This window comes from Sciurus vulgaris (genome assembly GCF_902686455.1).
Source record: "Sciurus vulgaris genome assembly, chromosome: 4".
Classification (NCBI taxonomy): domain Eukaryota; kingdom Metazoa; phylum Chordata; class Mammalia; order Rodentia; family Sciuridae; genus Sciurus; species Sciurus vulgaris.
Window position 1 is genome coordinate 84,314,605 of NC_136464.1, and position 17,679 is coordinate 84,332,283.

General features: G+C 36.2%; 2 protein-coding genes across 2 annotated transcripts in view; both read left to right on the top strand.

Moving 5' to 3' along the window:
- Positions 1 to 3,209, top strand: part of LIPK (lipase family member K) — a 48,777-nt gene extending 45,568 nt beyond the window's left edge. Inside the window, exon 10 of the mRNA XM_079138330.1 lies at positions 6 to 3,209. Coding sequence (XP_078994456.1) covers positions 6 to 23 — 18 coding nt within the window. The 3' untranslated portion in view covers positions 24 to 3,209. The remainder of the gene's footprint in view (positions 1 to 5) is intronic.
- Positions 3,210 to 5,804: 2,595 nt separating this feature from the next.
- The window catches only part of LOC306658939 (uncharacterized protein), a 73,198-nt gene continuing 61,323 nt past the window's right edge, over positions 5,805 to 17,679 (top strand). Inside the window, 5 exon segments of the mRNA XM_079136221.1 lie at positions 5,805 to 5,910; positions 9,851 to 9,966; positions 10,809 to 10,926; positions 13,212 to 13,410; positions 15,342 to 15,451. Coding sequence (XP_078992347.1) covers positions 9,862 to 9,966; positions 10,809 to 10,926; positions 13,212 to 13,410; positions 15,342 to 15,451 — 532 coding nt within the window. The 5' untranslated portion in view covers positions 5,805 to 5,910; positions 9,851 to 9,861.

The following is a 17,679-nucleotide window of genomic DNA, read 5'->3' on the forward strand; positions in this document are numbered from 1 at the left end:
CATAGCAACACCACCAAAGGTAGAAGCCAGCCACCATCTACTTGACCCTACCCAACCTCAGCCCCTCAATGATGTTGCCCTGTGATGCTGGAGAATTACCCAAACCTCAACAAAACACACTTCACCTTTTAATAAAGCGGAATCTACAGTTTTGAGGAGTCACTGTACCCTGTAAGATAAGACCTGTGCCTTATTTTCATATCTGAGACTTCTTACCTAAGGCTGAACATTATCACACCTTTTGTGTTCCATCTTCCAGGCATGACTCTTTATTTGTGGGTTATAACTGTTGTATCCTGTTCCCTAAGGTGGTGTCAGTAAGCACATTTAGGTTGTGAAATGAACCAGTTCTCTGTAAGGGCTTCCCCTCTAGGACATTGTGAGCACTACCAGTAACAATAAAGATCATCACAACAAAAAACCCTCTTCTTTCTATGGCACTTCATGTTCTTTTCAAAGTGCTTTCTCAGGCATAATTGCCTTTCCTTTTTATTAGTTGAGATGCAACGTGGAATTGCTATGGAATGGATGTTCATGTTAGTGTGTTTAAATAATGGGGATCTCAGAAGCAGCTCTACTTCACATTGGGTATCTCTGGAAAAGTTGATTTTTTAAAAATTCTTGTAATGTCCTTTTCTATAAAATAGAGACTTACACTTCAGCCTACCTCATACATTGTTATAAAGATGTACATGAAGCAGTTTAGAATAGCATAGCACCTAAACATACAGCCCCTATTGTCTTGGCTCTTATTGTCTTTTAGATCTTGACATTGTAGTTCACATTTTCCCCATATGTAAAATGGAGATTATGTTAATATCACTATCATTGTATTGCTATGAGAGAATGCATTGAAAGAATTTAGCACAATGTCAGTTAATGAAAAGAGGATAATAAAAATTATTACTTAAAATAATAACTAAAGATGGCAACTTACAGTTTTATTCATCATGCGTATAATCCTGTATGGAAAAATAAACTTCTTGATTTGCAAGGAATAAAATATATGAAGATTTTAGTGGCATATAAAGTCATAATCACAAAATTTGTTTCTTTGCTTTCTTGAGACATGGACATATTTTATTTTGATAATATTAACAGAAACCATCTCTACTTAATATTTGTAAGCCCTTAAAAGTTGTCAGGTTCAGTGCTAAGTGTTCTCTGCGCATTATCTCATGTGATTTTCATAGTATATAGAAGACGAATTCTATGTCTCCTCCATTTTACATCTGAGGAGACTGAATGTCTGGAAAGTTATGAACCCAAAAGCTGTCCTATTACAGAACAAGCACTCTTGACTAACTGTGACACTCTCCTGACTAATCATGATCCTATCCTGCCTTTCACAGTGTACTTTTGCCTGTATAATAGGATTTTCAACCCATTATTCTCTATTAATTCTCATATTTTATCCAGTTGTGCTATCTACTATGGGAAGAGGAAGAGAAGAGGTATGGGGGTGTGGAAGCAGATAGGGGATTCCTATTTGTTAAGCTCCTGCTATGTATCAAGTTCATATGAGATACATATTATCTCCCTTAGTCCTCACAATCATTTATAAGTTAGACATTAGTATTGTTTTGTTACATTGAAGACCCAAAAATCATTGAGTAAAGTTCTCAAAGTCAAATAGCAAATAACTGTCTGTTCTAGTTTCCAAGAGCTTTTCTATATGCTCTCAAGGTTGTGAATTTGGTATGGATATAATCACACATGTGTGAAGGGTAACAGGGTATAACAGACATGAAATGCTCCACGAATGTTAGGTATGGGGTGTTGTTGAATCTCAAAGCATGAGAAGACCATGGAAGACAGAAAGGTCAGAGAAGACATTTCCAGAGGAGGAAGAAGATGACCAAAGTAGTGAAGGAAGTGTCAGAGTATGTACAGACAAATAAAAGAGCAAAGAATGTGAGATGGTCTGGGTTCCAAATGAACTGAGGTGGGAGCCTAGCTTCTGGAAGGCAGTGGCTCTATCTATCTATTATCACATTTGCAAACACCATCACCCAGGTAGAGTCAGTGATCAACAAAAGATTAAGGCTGGGATTGTCCTATCTCTTATGAAGCACTTGTTTGAATCATGTAGAAACTGAAATTAATGTACCTTTGGCTAAGACTCATTTCTCAAGATTTTCTTGGTATAAATAAAGGGACTATAGATGTGATTTTGTTAAATTAGGTCTGAGCCTTGAGAAGGAAGACTGGTGGGCAGGTACCAAAAGATTCACAGGGAGGCACCTCTGTGGTGTCTATGGCATATCATACTGGCACATTCTGACACCCAGTCTTGTCATCATTCCAGAAATGACTGTACTTAGATATGCTGAGTCATGCAACTGAAATTTACAAGAAGTTGCTGAACATAAGACCAAAACATATATTTATGATTTAGATTAAAAACATGCCACCAAAATTATTATTATGATTTTTTTTCAGTTTTTGACCCAGACTGGTGCATTTTTTACCTATAATAAAACATATAGAAAGTTCTACTATGAAAATGTTGTTTGGTATGTATGAAAACAACCAACAAACAGGAAGTATATGGTTTGCCAAAAACTATCACCTCCATAATCATTCAAGTTCACAAAATCTTTTAAATAAAAAGAACATTCTGAGCACTGTACATGAACTATCTCATTTAGTCTTCATTATGGCCTTACAAAATGGTACTACTTGGATCTTTTCTGTTAGCTTAGGAAACTGAAGTTTATAGATATTGGGCAACTTGACCTATTCTCTGAACTCTAGCATCTTGACTTTAGATACCTAAGCTCTTAATCTTTTATTCCATAATGTTGCAAGAATGTATCATGAACTAGCTAGACAGTCAGAACAAAAGGAACAATAAGGTAGACTATTTTCTTGTACAAGTAGAACTTAGAGTTCTACTCTAAAAGGCAGACAAGACACTACAGATATTCACTCAAATACTTAAATCTTTAACTATAATTGTGATGAATCTTCCTAGAAGAAATGTCCCCTCGGGTAGACATCACTGAGGACAGAACATTTCAGTTGAGATCTGTAACATCTGCAGTGAACTACTAGCTCTGGTGGCAAGAAGCTAGACTTAATGGAGAAAATTAAGGAAGCCAGGGGAGGTGGGGCAAGATGAACTTGAAGAGATAGGCAGAGCCTGGGTTTTAGGCCTTCCTAGTCACATTGAAGGACTTCAATCTCAAGAGTGCTTAAAACACAATCTGATGACGGCAGCAGAATGAAAAGTGACTGGGCAAGGAGTATTGAAAAGTCTGGGATGGTCCCGGCAAGGAGAAAGGCAGCCCAGGTTATTGCACAGCTATCTGAAAACACAAAACTAGTCAACAACAAATATTTCTCAGTTCTATATAAGGAACTCAGTCCTCTTTTATGGACAATCTGTGAATTTGTACTGATATCCATAGTCTCAAAGCAAAACCTTCCAGAAAGCTGTTATGTCTGTAGAGTCATTATTGCTTCTTCAATCAACACTCTCAAAAGAATTAAATCTGGAAAACTTTCAAATGCATGGATGTTGGCATAATCATATTAGTCACCCTTTATTGGGAAATGTTAAATCATTTAAAAACTACATAATAATTTAGCATGTTTGAGTGGAGTCATTATAACAAGCTATCTTTTTAGAACAGTAGAGGATATATTGTTTTTGGTAAGATTATAGCTATGGATTTGTGTAAATACCTTTTGTAAGCAAAAATAACCAAAAGGGTTTCAGCACCATAATGAAAACAAAAATAACTGGGAAGGGAGCAGACTTCACGGATCAGCCATGCCTTTTATTCAGCAGTTGGAGGCAGGCGTTAGAGAAGCTCAATTTCTGGGTAGAAAATGGCCTCTTTTTTTTTTACAAAAAGCATCTGGGTTTTTATAGGTTACACTGAGGGGTGACTTAATCACTTCAACAGAATTTGTCAGTTTGGGCATTTAGGAAAAAGGTTGTAAAAATTTGATACTTGTTTTTACTGGGTAAGGATGGAGGGCCCAGAGCTCAGGCCCAGTGCTTTTCTTGCCCTTCTGAGGTCATTGTGTTGTCACTGGGACAGGATTAATTTGTGACTTCATTATCACTGGGAAAGAATTTACTGAGAAAGGATCAATATTTGTCCTCTTCCCAGGGAATGCCATTTTAAGATTGATGTTTGCCTCCTTCCCAGGGATTGTCTTGTCTCTGGGAAAAGATTTATTGGAAGGGATGAATGTTTTGCCTTTTTCCGCTCTCTCTCCTCCCAGGTCACCCTGTCTTGGGAGGTTGTCATTTTCCACATCCTTCACCTTTATTTCTTGGGGATTAAAACTCAAATCTCAGTTGGAGAGCAGAAGCCAAGCACTTGAGATTATGTGTTTAATGACTTGGAGGGTAGGAAATTGCATAGGGAGACATTTCAAATCTTGCTAAACATACAATATGAAATTAAATATTCAGCAGGAGTACTATATGAAAAATTGAGAATCTGGTTAAAGAAAAGTTTGAGGGGTAAAGAAAAACAAGAGCACAAGACTGATTATTCAGAGCTATACTAAAACACAGCTACACAGTCAGATATGGCTACCAAGTGACTACTTCTGAGATGTGCAGATTTCAAAAACTGAGGTGAAAAAATAATGGAAAGTATCTCCTCAATGATAATATTGATTACACCTTGAATAATTATTTATTTAATATATTGGTTCAAATAATTTTATTTTTATAAATTCATAAAATTTATTTTATATAAATTATAAATCTATTAATAATTTAAATTTCATTAAAGTATATTGGCTTAAATAAATTATTAAAAACTATGTCACCTATTTCTTTAGATTTTTTAAAAAATGTGATTAATAGAAAAAAATTGCATATGTAGTTCGCTTTGGAAATTCTCTCCTAAAACATCTGATTATTTGTAGAAGAACTTGAATAATTCTGCACTTGAAAGATTTTTTTTTTTCAATGTATGCAGAAATGAGGGAATACAGATGGTGTGAAAGATGTTAGATTGTGCCATAGCATTTACCAGGTTTGAGGGTAATTTGGAGGCTGAATGGGGGGAAAACAACTGCTGTCAAGTTTCAATTTTACATTTATTAGTATGCTACGCAACTTATGATTAATAAAGTGCCTAATTTAGTTCAAACATAAAGCAAAATAAATTTTTCCCCATAAATATTCTCTCTCCTCTAAGATTTGTTAGATAATTAAGAACTTTTTTCTTTGAAACACTTAAGAGCAGAGAGATCCAGAAGAATTCATAGTCAAGCTAGTAGCATATCAAAGTAAAACTGACACAGAGTACGTACTCGATTCTTCAGTCAGTAGGCTACATTCTCTGGACTTCTAGATAAATCCATTCATTCACTTATTCACTTATTAAAAACTTTGATGGTGATGATGATGGCAAGGGGAATGAAATGAAGATCCTCCGACACTAAAAACCACTTACTTATTTTCAGAGATGCTGGTGAGATTTGAAGGTGATTTAACAGTAATTGCACAAAATAGAATATGAACTTGGGATAGACACAGGTGCATATTTCAAAATAGCCAGTGTTACCTCTTTGTACATTCCAGTCACAATTTCATTTACCCATAAAATTGGATGAGCCTATATCTAAAACTAGATCCAACTTGAATTCCTGGCTAAGTGTTCTGTGTGTTTTTGAAAAAAGAATCTCCATTTGAATATACCTCCTACAGAAATTCAAATGCAAAACGAGTTGTAGAGAATACCATGCATAAGTGGTGCACATGAGGCAAGCGGGAAATTATACCATCTCCTCCCCCCCTTCAATGGTATGGTCCTTCCTCTTTGTTCTCTCAAAGCTTTGACCTTTCCATAAATACAATCCTGATTCTGCCACTCAGGGACATGGATGTCATCAAGGGCAGCCACCAGCATTTTGGGTAAAAACTTCTCCTTAAATGTAAGTTATTTTCCCTTAACCATTTTGTATTGGGATGGGTATATGTTCAACTGGTTTTTTATGATCTCTTCAGAAACCTTTAATATTTTGGTTATTTACCTTTTTGCCATTTCAGTCTTCTGCCTCTTTATCATCACTATGCTGTTTTGAAGATTGGTGTAGTTTAGTGATACTTAAATGAAGATAATTGTCACCAACACAAAAGAAATCATGTTACAATCTAACTGGGAATCTCAAAAGCAACCATTTCTTATAGATATCATGGATATTGCCAATTTAGCTTAATTTAGCTTTATGGATAAGGAAATAAAATCTGAACATGTAAATTTAAAGTATTTTCCCACAAGTCAGAATGTGCTAATTTAATTATGTCTCTCTTTCTCTCTTACATCTCTCTCTCATGGTTCTATTGAGCCCTCCTTGAATTTTAGGATATAAAAATGAGTTAATTATCTACTGGGCAAGAGACAAATTCCAGGTTCCTATTCCTGCAAAGTCTTACTCTAGAGCAAAATTTGTCTCAAAGATATAAACTTTTAAACTATTTATTTTTTGAAAATTCTCATTACTTTCTATTTTGTTGTTTGTTGCTTAAGTCTTTAAACTTGGAGTTATATTTAAGGGGAAATTATGTGCCCCTTTGCACAAAGTTGTGTGTTAAGATAAAAAACAGTCTTTGGGGATAAAGAAGCAATCAAACAAACAAACAAAAAGACAAAACATTGCTATAGCAAACATATTTTGAATTAAATGAGAACCCTTTTCACAGTCAGAGATCCATGTCCAACCATGCATTTTCAGCCATCTTGATAATTCAGTGGGCAGTGATCATTAAATACTTTGTCAGACTGTGGCAGGATTCTTGAATCAAGATATCAGAAATATCAGTTTGTCCAAAAGATTGCCCCTCAATATATATTTTGCCCATGTATCTTTCTAGTTCTTATATCATCTAATTTTATGAGGGGGAAAAAAAAGGAAATAATAGATGAATAGAATAGAGGCTTATCACAGGGCTAAGGAAGAAGTTTCAATTTTCATTTGAATCAATGTCAACATGAATATTGAGCTATATAATAATTATATATAGTCTTACTATTCTTACTATTATAGCAGGTATATTATAATATGAATATGCATTACTGTGCTTCACACATACATGTATTACCATGTATAATAGTATATAATATTCAGTATGTGGAATACTTATTAAAATTGCAAGCTTATATAAGAAGAGTAATGAAACTTTGCCAGAAAGTTTAGTGTCATTTATTTGATATGACTTTGTTTCTATAGAAGCAAGAGAATTGGAAGAATTCCTCAGATTTTAAGCTAACCCTCAAAATGGGGGAAGAATATGAGAAATCAACAATACAGAAATTTTTTGAGATTTGAGCTAGTCTATAATCTGTAAAGATCTGAGAAATTGGACTATACTCATGCTATTTCCACATTAAGTTATGGCAACAAATCAACAAAATAATAATAATAATAATAATATGCTTTTTAGAACTCTCTAGAGTCCATTCAAGTTTTGTCAGAAAGGGTCATTTTAAAATCAAAAACTATGAGCAATTTCAAGCAAATCCACACATCTCTGCCATCATACAATCAATCAGAGCAAAACATAGTCGAGCCTTTCATCAAAGACTGAATGAGTATCAAGTGGTGCACATCTTTTCCCTGTTTCAACATGTTTCGATCTTCCTTTTGTTCCACATTTAAGTAGGATGGAATTTCCCACTTAACTGAAATAGATCTTAGGATTTGGACAAACTCTGATAATACCTTTGTTTCTGAAAGGATTTGAGAATGAGTTCAAATGAATAGAAGTGAAACTCCTGTATCATGCTGGGTAGTAACTTAATTTTCCCTATCCTTCATGCTGAGATGAAAGAGACTGAGTTCATGTTTAGTCTCTATGGGTATGTAAAAAAGTAGAAAATTGAGCACATGTGCCTCCATTATGTGATATTTCATGTAGAGTTTAGAGCTAAATTGTCTTCATTATTTTTTCAGGCTTCCATTCCTACCTTGTTTAAAGCAGTAGTTAAATGGTTTCTGGGTCAGCAAACACGGCAGTTGCTGCCAAAGTTGACAATAGGCCAAATACCTTTGACATGTGAGTCAGTTTCCTACCACACTTCTAGCTCCAAGCTCCTCCAGTCTCAAGCATCACCAACCGAATTGCTTCATATTCTCTGCTGAGTAACAGACATGCATATTCCTGCAAACTACATGGTCGACACTATACTTTCACACCCATTGCTTCCTTGGATCCTCACCGTTAGGTTGTGGGGTTTGTGGGGACATACTATTATCTCTGATTTTGTCCATTAGGATTCTGATCTACTTCCCCATTCCATGCACTGTTTTAAAAATGTTACTGAACACTCCCCACGAGGACAGATCCACGGTGGAAATATGAATGATTCAGCTAAAGTTGTTACTTGGCATCAAGTAGACCACAATTACCCAATCTGCAAAGTGCATCATGACATTTGGTGTGCCAAGGAGACGCCTTAGGTGTGGCACAGTCCAAGGTTTCCTCATTTCCACAAGCTTCCTGTTTCTCATCTCTCCAGTTTCTAACTGTTATTGCAACCATATCTTACTTGTCAGCCTGATGTCAAATGCAAAAATTCAGAAGTTCCTAATCAATCAGGAGTCCTTGGGAGCAGGTAAAGTTCACCTAAGTAGGTAAGATGGAGATCAAGGGCTCTTCTATGAGGCCGCATGCCTGCCCATCCTAGACCTGTCACCTGCTTGTTCTGTGCTCTTGAACAGAAATTCAATCTCTCCAAGCCTTTGCTTCTTTTTTAATTGATAAAATGAGGCTAATATTGGCACCAACTTCATGGAGTTTTTCTAGGCTTAAATAACTTATGAAGCATTGAGGACAATGCCTAACATAAGGTAAGCTCTTAATAAACATTAGCTACTAATAGTTTCAAAGCAGTGTTAAGATTATATAACATTCACAAATATAAAATCATCTTAATCTAGATAGCAAATGTATGAAAAACTATTTGCTTCAAAAGTAAACTGTGTTTTTTATAAGTCAGATATGCTTTTGTTACAGTAAAAGCTCTCTGGTATTAGTCCTTTGCTCATTCTTAGAGTTAGAAAAACAGTGAAACTTTACTAAGGACTTACACACTGCAATGGGTGTGTTATATATATTATGTCACTTAGTCCTCCCTGTAACACTATAAGGTAGCTTACATTATTATTCTTATGTTACTAACAAACCTAAAGACAAAGCTACAAAATAACTTGCCCAAGGACAGAAATCTTGTTTGTGGTGAGGCTGGATTTGGGGTTCAGGTCAACTGACTGCAACAGCACTCAGCTGATGAACACGCTACTGTCCTACTGGTGTCAGCCTGCCATTGAAACTGCTTTTGAACCATAGCAAGAAAGTGAGGCACACATGGGCATGTGCAAGATACGCCTTTGGGTGTCCACATAAGACACAGTCACAGCACTAGAAGCTGATTGTAAGCTTGTTTGTTGGCAAGTTTCATCATTTTCAGTTTCTTGACTGTTTGTGGGATGCTGGGCTACACTAGAGACTCCTTCCTCTACTTTCATCATGCTGTAATGTGAAAACTTGTCCTCTAAACCATGAGGAATTCAGGTATCTCACAGATGAACAATGACTTAAAATAACTGAAAAAGCTTGATTAAAATAGAAGTAAAAAAAAATCCTCTATACTAAATTAAATTCATTCTCTTTCAAGAACTGGACTATGTCAAGACAGTTTCTATGTGCAAAAGTAGATTAATAGTACTCTGAGTTAGTTCAATTTATCTGTTGTCTTCCAAACATCAACTTTCTCAGGGTGTTACTCCGGTTTTCATTAGGGCACTGTTTTTATTTCACAAGTCAAGATTGATGACTGAAATAAATCTGTGACTATTAAATGTTTTATGTCAGGCATTCCTGCGATGTGGCTGTTTTTAACAACAGTTTGTTTGATTTGTGGAACATTAAATGCTGGTGGATTCTTGGATTTGGAAAATGAAGTGAATCCTGAAGTATGGATGAACACTGTAAGTAAGGGCGATTCCTAAGAACATCAAATAAAGCAGGATTAATGTATGGTGGAATTATGAAAGGTCCTGCTATAGCAGAAAATCTCTGATAAGAAAAGCAGATAGATAGTTTTTAACAACTCTGGAAGAGTCAAATTAGGTGGATCTGCTCCTTTAGTTGAATAAGTAATATTTTCCACTAGTAATGCAAAGCAGAATTGTATTGTACCTTTTATATATAGCAACTCTTCTTCTAAATTTATACTTTCAGAATATTGACCATTTAGGTGATATATATGAGTACCTGCTACTGGTCTATAGTTTTACCATTTTTAAACCAAGAGAGGGTTCTAATGACAAGTGACTTGAAAATATAGCTTTGCCAGAAAAAACATATCAATGCTAAATATCACTCCCCAAAATAGTTTGCCCACAAGAGATATTATCTAACATTTTATTTGTTTCTTTTGTTTTGCTTTTATTTTTATTTTTATTTTTTGAGGTACAGGGTATTGAACCTAGGAATGTTCTACCAGTGAGCCACATCCCCAGCCCATTTTATTTTATTTTATTTATTTTTTGGCAGGGTCTCACTAAGTTGCTCAGATTGGCCTTGAATTTATAATCCTCCTGCCTCAGCCTCCCAAATAGCTGGGATTACAGGTGGATACCACCATGCCTGACTACTTACTTTTTGTCAACATTTTATATGGTAGATTAATTTTACATGCTGCAGTTGCCTGTGGCTGTGGATTTTACATACTTCACCCCAATAAGCATGCACCAGGTGCTTCGTTCTAGTTTCTTTTGATATCCTTCAGAGAGGAGGTATAGTGGACATCTGTCTTTTCCCTGGGCAGAGTGAAATCATCACCTACAACGGCTACCCCAGTGAAGAGTATGAAGTTACCACTGCAGATGGGTACATACTCGGCATCAACAGAATCCCCTATGGGAGAAGGCATGCTAAAAGCACAGGTACAAGATACATGTCTGCAGAGAAGGGACTGCACGTGACTGAAATGTAAATAGAGTACTTTATCAAAATTTGTTTGAATTACTGGGGTTGTCTCTAAAGGAGGCTCATTCTTTTACCTCTAATTTTTGGGAAGAAGACAAAAACCTAAAAACACAAAGGGTAAGATGGATCTTGCTCAGAGCTGCTGGGGTTGTTCCTTAGGGTGGAAATGCTAAGATGGAGTCTACATTTTGTTAAGTCATTCCTGGTTCCTCATATGTACAAGGATGTTGGATTTTCTCATTGTTGGAAAGGGGTTTCTCTGGGTGTAAAGGGATTGATTCCACTGGGATACCCAAAAAGCCTCTTTTGTACCCACTAAGGTTCATGATCCTTCCTCGGTCAAGTAAAACATCAAGTTAAATGAGAATAGGAACTTTTTCCAGGAATAAAAATTAATATTCAGATTCTCCTTGGCCTAAAGAACAGTTTATGAATGGAAACAGCATGGCATTAATAAGACCTGAATTGTAGAATGAGGAGCCAAGCATGCAAAAGCCTGGGATGGTGGTTATTAAAGGGGTACTATAACTGCACTGTCTTTTAGAAGGGAAAATAAGAGTAAGCAAAATACCTGCAAAGACTCAGGCAAGTTGCTTATTGACTGATGCTTACCATGCTGGTCTTGCATCGTCTCTCCTGTCACCACTTTCAAATGACAGCTAAAGTCATGTTTGAGGGAAAAAAAATTCATAATTCAAGAGTTTCAGAATGAAAAAGGAGAGTGTGATGTGTAGGTAGTTTTCCCAGATGAAGTATGGGATTCTCTGTTAGATTTGAATGTTGAATAAGCAACAAATAGGTTTTTTGAAGTTCTAGTTTAGGCTATGCTTGTACTAAAGAAATTACTCACTGTTATCATGATTTCAAATTTAACAGAGCATCCTGCATCTCTCTGTTTATTTTTGGCTTTGTCTTGTGCTAAATCTGGCAATAGCAGACTTGAGGGAGAGGAAGCTTTGAAATACAAAAGGAGAAAAAAATTTATAAGAAAAGGTTTGCTTAAGAACAGAGAATTTTGGAAAGATTTGTAGTTAAAAACCAGTTATTTGTTGTGTTATTCTAAATATTTTAAATCAGTTAAAACCTCTAGCAACCCAATAGTCACTGTTTTACAGATGATGAAACTGAGGCACAATAGATTATGTAACAGACACAGAGTCACACAAGTAACCAAGAGACAGAATCAGAATTTAAACTCCAGGCAGCCACTGAATTATGGTGATGTTTCTGCATTGTCCATCCTAGTTCTTCCTGCAAACTCTCCCTGATGAATTTGGGAATTGAAAGAAGTGTGTTAAGCTGATTCTAACATTGCAGTTTGCCAATGCTATCCAGTGAGGAGAGGCTGGAGTTTGGGATAGACGTTGTAAGGAACTAATGAGTGCCCATTTATGCTTACCTCCACTTCCTCCTGGAAGAGATGAAGGCTCCATTAAGCAAGACAAATTCTGCCTCTTTATGAGCCATATGCGGAGCCTATGTTTACAGATGCTACTCAACTTAGCATGGGATTATGTACTGATAAGAAAAATTACATAAGATCTTAAAAAGTACATTTAATACACCTTACCTACCAAACACCATAGCTTAACAACACAGTGCACTGTGTAGTATGGATCTTTTATCCACGTGATAGCATACCTGCCTGGGAGCTGTTTGCCACCACTACCCAGCATCTTCAAAGAGTGTTATATAACATATTTCTGGCCTAGGAAAAGATCAAAATTCAAAATTGGAAATATAATTTATATTGAATACATATCAATTTTGTACATGGTAAGTTTGAAAACAGCAAGTCAAACCATCATAAACTGGTGGCCATTTGAAAATGAACACATAAAAGCAGAGAAATTACAATTCTTTGTTGGAATGAGACAGAATCAGGTTTATCTCTGCTCTGTACTTTTGTTAGTTGAGTGACCATCTAGGAAAACCACTTAACTCCCCTAAGTCTTGTTTTATACAACTGTAAAATTATTATTAAAATAGCAGCTACTTTAATAAGTTATTGTAAGAATTTAATAAGCAAATGCAGGTAATTCTGTCAACCTAGCACCAGTATGTGCTCAAGAAATTGAACTTATATGATTATAATTCTCTGCACTAATGATGGAGGGGAGGAGCATATACTGTTTATGTCTTTTATTCTGTGCATGTATTTGTGTGTGGTATGTGTTTCTATCATGTTTTGACATACTTTATCACAAATTCTTTTTGATTTCTGTCTTTGTACCACCCTCAGGTCCCCGGCCAGTTGTGTACTTGCAGCATGCCCTGTTTGCAGACACTGCCTACTGGCTTGAGAATTATGCCAATGGAAGCCTTGGATTCCTTCTAGCAGATGCAGGTTATGACGTTTGGATGGGAAACAGTCGGGGGAACACTTGGTCAAGAAGACACAAAACACTCTCAGCAAATGAAGAGAAATTCTGGGCCTTTAGGTAAACCATAGATAAGAAAAAAAACAAGAAGAAAGTTGGAGGCAATTTCTTTAAAAATCATAGTATAGATGGTATTAATAATAGTCTATAATACTTCAAGCCATGAAGTTCCTCATCATTTCTACTAACATCTTAAAGAGAGAAACAGCAAGAAGCTTTGGTTTTGACTGATTCTCCCACAGGCAAATTGTGCCATTTTTTAAAAAAATATTTTTCAGATGTTGATAGTCCTTAATTTTATTTATTTATTTATATGTGGTGCTGAGAATAGAACCCAGTGCCTCACACATACTAGGCAAGCACTCTACCACTGAGCCACAACCCCAGTCCAAATTGTGCCATTTAAACAAGATTATTTGAAACTCCAGTTCTGTCTGACTATACTTTATAAGTATGTCCAAGGGACATCTCAGAAGACTCCTATGACGCATGCATGCATTTATTCAACCAGTGTTTATGGAGTACCTACTGTATGCACTGTCCTATGCCCTGAGTATTCAAATCTATTCAGATCAAATCCCTGGCCTCATGAAGCTTGTATTTATTCTAATGGTATTTTTATAAATCTTTTCCTAGACAGCCAATTTTGCAAAGATGATGTGTATTAATTTTAAAAACCCTATTCTGAGGTTGTACAGAATTCCATTTTCAGAAAAAAATTCAATACAAAGTTTTAAAACAGCATAATGGGCAAGGAATAAGAACATTTTAATATGCTGCCTATTTCTTTTAATATAAATATTCTTCTGTCACCAGGCAATAAGCTGGTACCTATAATATAGCTTGTCCTTCCTCAAACTTGAGCTCCCTATTGATTTGCTGCTAAAATAGATCATGCATTCCTATATTCTTGAATATTAATGAAATATTAATCACTTACTGACAGACTGAGAGGAGAATGGGGATAGAATAAACTGTTAGGGCTAGAGCTCTGTGGAAGGGGCAAGTCAGGAAATATTTCATGTTACCAGTCCTTGATTGCAAACTTGGAGGTAATATACTTGAAGACATTGCAAAATTTCACTTATACTTGGTAATACCAATTTAGGGATCTCCTCAAATATGCTTTTAATAAGCTGGTCTTAGCTCTTGGGATACCTGACAATATAACAGGTCTTTTTGTTCTCCTATATTAATGTTGGTTGAACTGGTGCTATAGAACTTTGAAGAAGTACATCTGATTAGGTGCCTACCAGCAGTCAAGTCATTTCTTTCACACTGTGCAACCCCTATAGCAGCCCTGAAAAACAGGCCCTACCCTGTTCATTTCTCAAATGAGGAAGCTTAGGTTCAGGGCATTTCAGGAGCTTATCAAAAGTGATTCAGTTAGGGAGGGTGGTAAGAATGGAAGAAGGAAGGATTGTATAGAGGGAAAAGAGGGGTGGGGGGGGAAGGGAAAAAATAACAGAATGAATCAAACAACATTACCCTATGTAAATTTATGATTACACAAATGGTATACCTTTACTCCATGTACAAACAGAGAAACAACATGTATCCCATTTGTTTACAATAAAAATAAAAAAAGTGATTCAGCTGGTGAATTCTAGGACCATAATTGACAACAGTCCTGTTTCCAAAGGTGAGTATTAAATAGCCCTAGGAGTCTTGAATCCCATGGGACAGTCAGAAGCAGAGGCATGCAAACTAGATGAGAAAAGGGAACTAAAAGGAAAGCAAGAGAAGAGAATAAAGAATAAGGCTAAACTTCAGATAGCATACTCAAGTCTTGCAAGCATTTCTTTTATTAGGAAGTAAACTGTAAATCAAGACAAAAGCTACAATGGAATATATTCAATTGGGTAAGTAATGAGATACCCACTGAGTAAGTAGACAGCTCAAACTTCTGGGTATTAAAAAAAGAAATGGTAAAGTGTCTGAGTTTTAACTTACAGCTACAAGTATTTATAAATCCCTGTTTTATTTTGCAGTTTTGATGAAATGGCCAAATATGATCTCCCAGGAATAATAGATTTCATTGTGAATAAAACTGGTCAGGAGAAGTTGTATTTCATTGGACATTCACTGGGCACTACAATAGGTATGCTTATGAGGGTCAGCTTTATTAGAATCTTATGGGAATATGCCTTTAAACTGGACTAGAATAACTGCTCTAAGTAAGTGCCCTTAACACTCTGTCCTATTCTGGGAATAACTCTCATGCTCTAAGTGACTGTGAACCTCCAGACCAAAGACTGTGAGCATGTCCAGCAAACTTTTCAGTTTTCCTCAATTTTGGGTCATAGCCATACATTTGTAATGATGATGCAATTTTCCATAAATAATCATGTGTCCCCAATCCAAGGAAATAATTCTAAAGAGTAAGTTTCTAAATTTCCTCTGAGCTGAAAAACTGAAGCATAGTATCATGAAATATCGCTGAGGAATGATAAATATAAACCAGTGGGGTCTTCCTCACAACCCAAATTGGATTGAAAAAAAATAAAAGGGAGGGGATCATACTTAATTTAAACAAGTTTAAAAGATATGGTCACATTAGTTTGTGGGTTGAAACACAAAAACGTATTGTGATAAATTAACTGGGCTAATATGTTCAGCATATTATTTAATATTCATGTAACAACAAATGTAAACAGTGTAGATATTTACAATTTCAAAAATTACCTTCTTTTAAAAAATTTACACCTAAATCTTTTACACCTAGATCTTTTGGAAAGAAGTCAGTAATCTAGTTCCAAATAAAAGTTTAAAGGAAACTACTAATAAAAATTTGAATTTGTTATTGATCTTCCACTAAAGTTTCTAATCTTAAGAGAGTAAGTCATGCAAAATGCACAGTTTGAGTAAAACTGTGCAAAAACATTAAATCTTGTTACCATATGTCCACAACCACCACCATCATCATCAATAACAAACAGATACAGATCATTACCTTATAATGACAGACAGTTTACAAGCTTGAAACAGGTAGGGATATTAGAGAACACAGACTAAAAGAGTATCAGAGGACTACTAGGAGACCCCAAGAAGTGCCACCAAGAGGCAAATAATTTTACCATAATTTCTAGCACCTATTGAGCACTGATTATGTATAGGACCTTAGGCTTGGTGTTTTTCCTCCCTCTAATCTTCTGAACAACTCTACTGTTATTATCTCATACAAGAGGAAACAGATGTTCAGAGAAGTTAAGTTTACAAAGGTCTCTTAGCACATAGAGGCAGAACATAGATTCTAACCAGGCCAGTCTGACTTCACCAATGGAGGGTCTGGGCACTGTGGAAAGATGACTGCACAGAGGAGGAATGACTTGAACTGTGTCTGGGAAAGTGGATGAGACTTAGATACACTCTTATATTTGATCTGCAAAGAATACAGAAAATGTGACCATCAGCATTCTGTGCTACACTGAGGGCAAGAAATGCTTCAGTGAGCACTGTTGGCATTTTGGACAGAGCAACTTTGTTATGTGGGAAAGATCCACTGTTTGTTGGACATTTAGTAACCCAAGTCTCAGGCCTACTAAATGTGAGTATGGCTTCCTAATCAGTGTAACCACCAAAAAATCTCACCTGTACACATTTTCAAAACCCTCGGCAGAAGTATTACACCTTGCTCAGAGTTGTTGAATCAATTGTTCAGTTATATTTTTTCCCTGACCAAAACAGTTTTGACATTTCGGTAAGTGTTTCTGTGTGTCACACACTCACCACCCTTCCAGCAGAGGTTCAGGAAATCACTTCAGGAAATCAAAATACACAGATACCCTGCATAGTCTTTTCAGTGTAGTGATGATCTCCACCTTCATCCTCACAGGGCTGTATTGCCATTGTTGAAAGAGCAGAGCTATTGGAAGCACTAGGTTCTTTCTGGGACCACAGTGGACCCAGCAAAAGCCCCTTCCATGTTGGAGGCTGGAAAGTCTGAGTTATTGATGAGTATCCAGCAAGTCACTGGATCAATGAAATCTTACTCTATAGTGAGAAAGAAAGCCTGTGGAATAACTGGATAAATCTTACAGATGAATCAACTAATTCAAGTCTCATGGGCTGATTATTTACTTCCAGAAGCTCTGTGACTCATTCCTCATCTCAGAGTTGGGAGTGCAATGAGAGCACTGTGAGCATTTACCCTGTGCCTGAGAGGTGAGGTGCCTACAGTTCACCCAGCTACTAGGAGCTGTTTCAGCAGCCTAACCCTCACCCTTCACCTGCCAGCTACTCCATATCCCCAGCCAAATTAAATTGTCCATCAATGGAAAAAAAGAAAGGGGGACTTAGGAGCATAAAGAGCTGATGACCAATTATCTT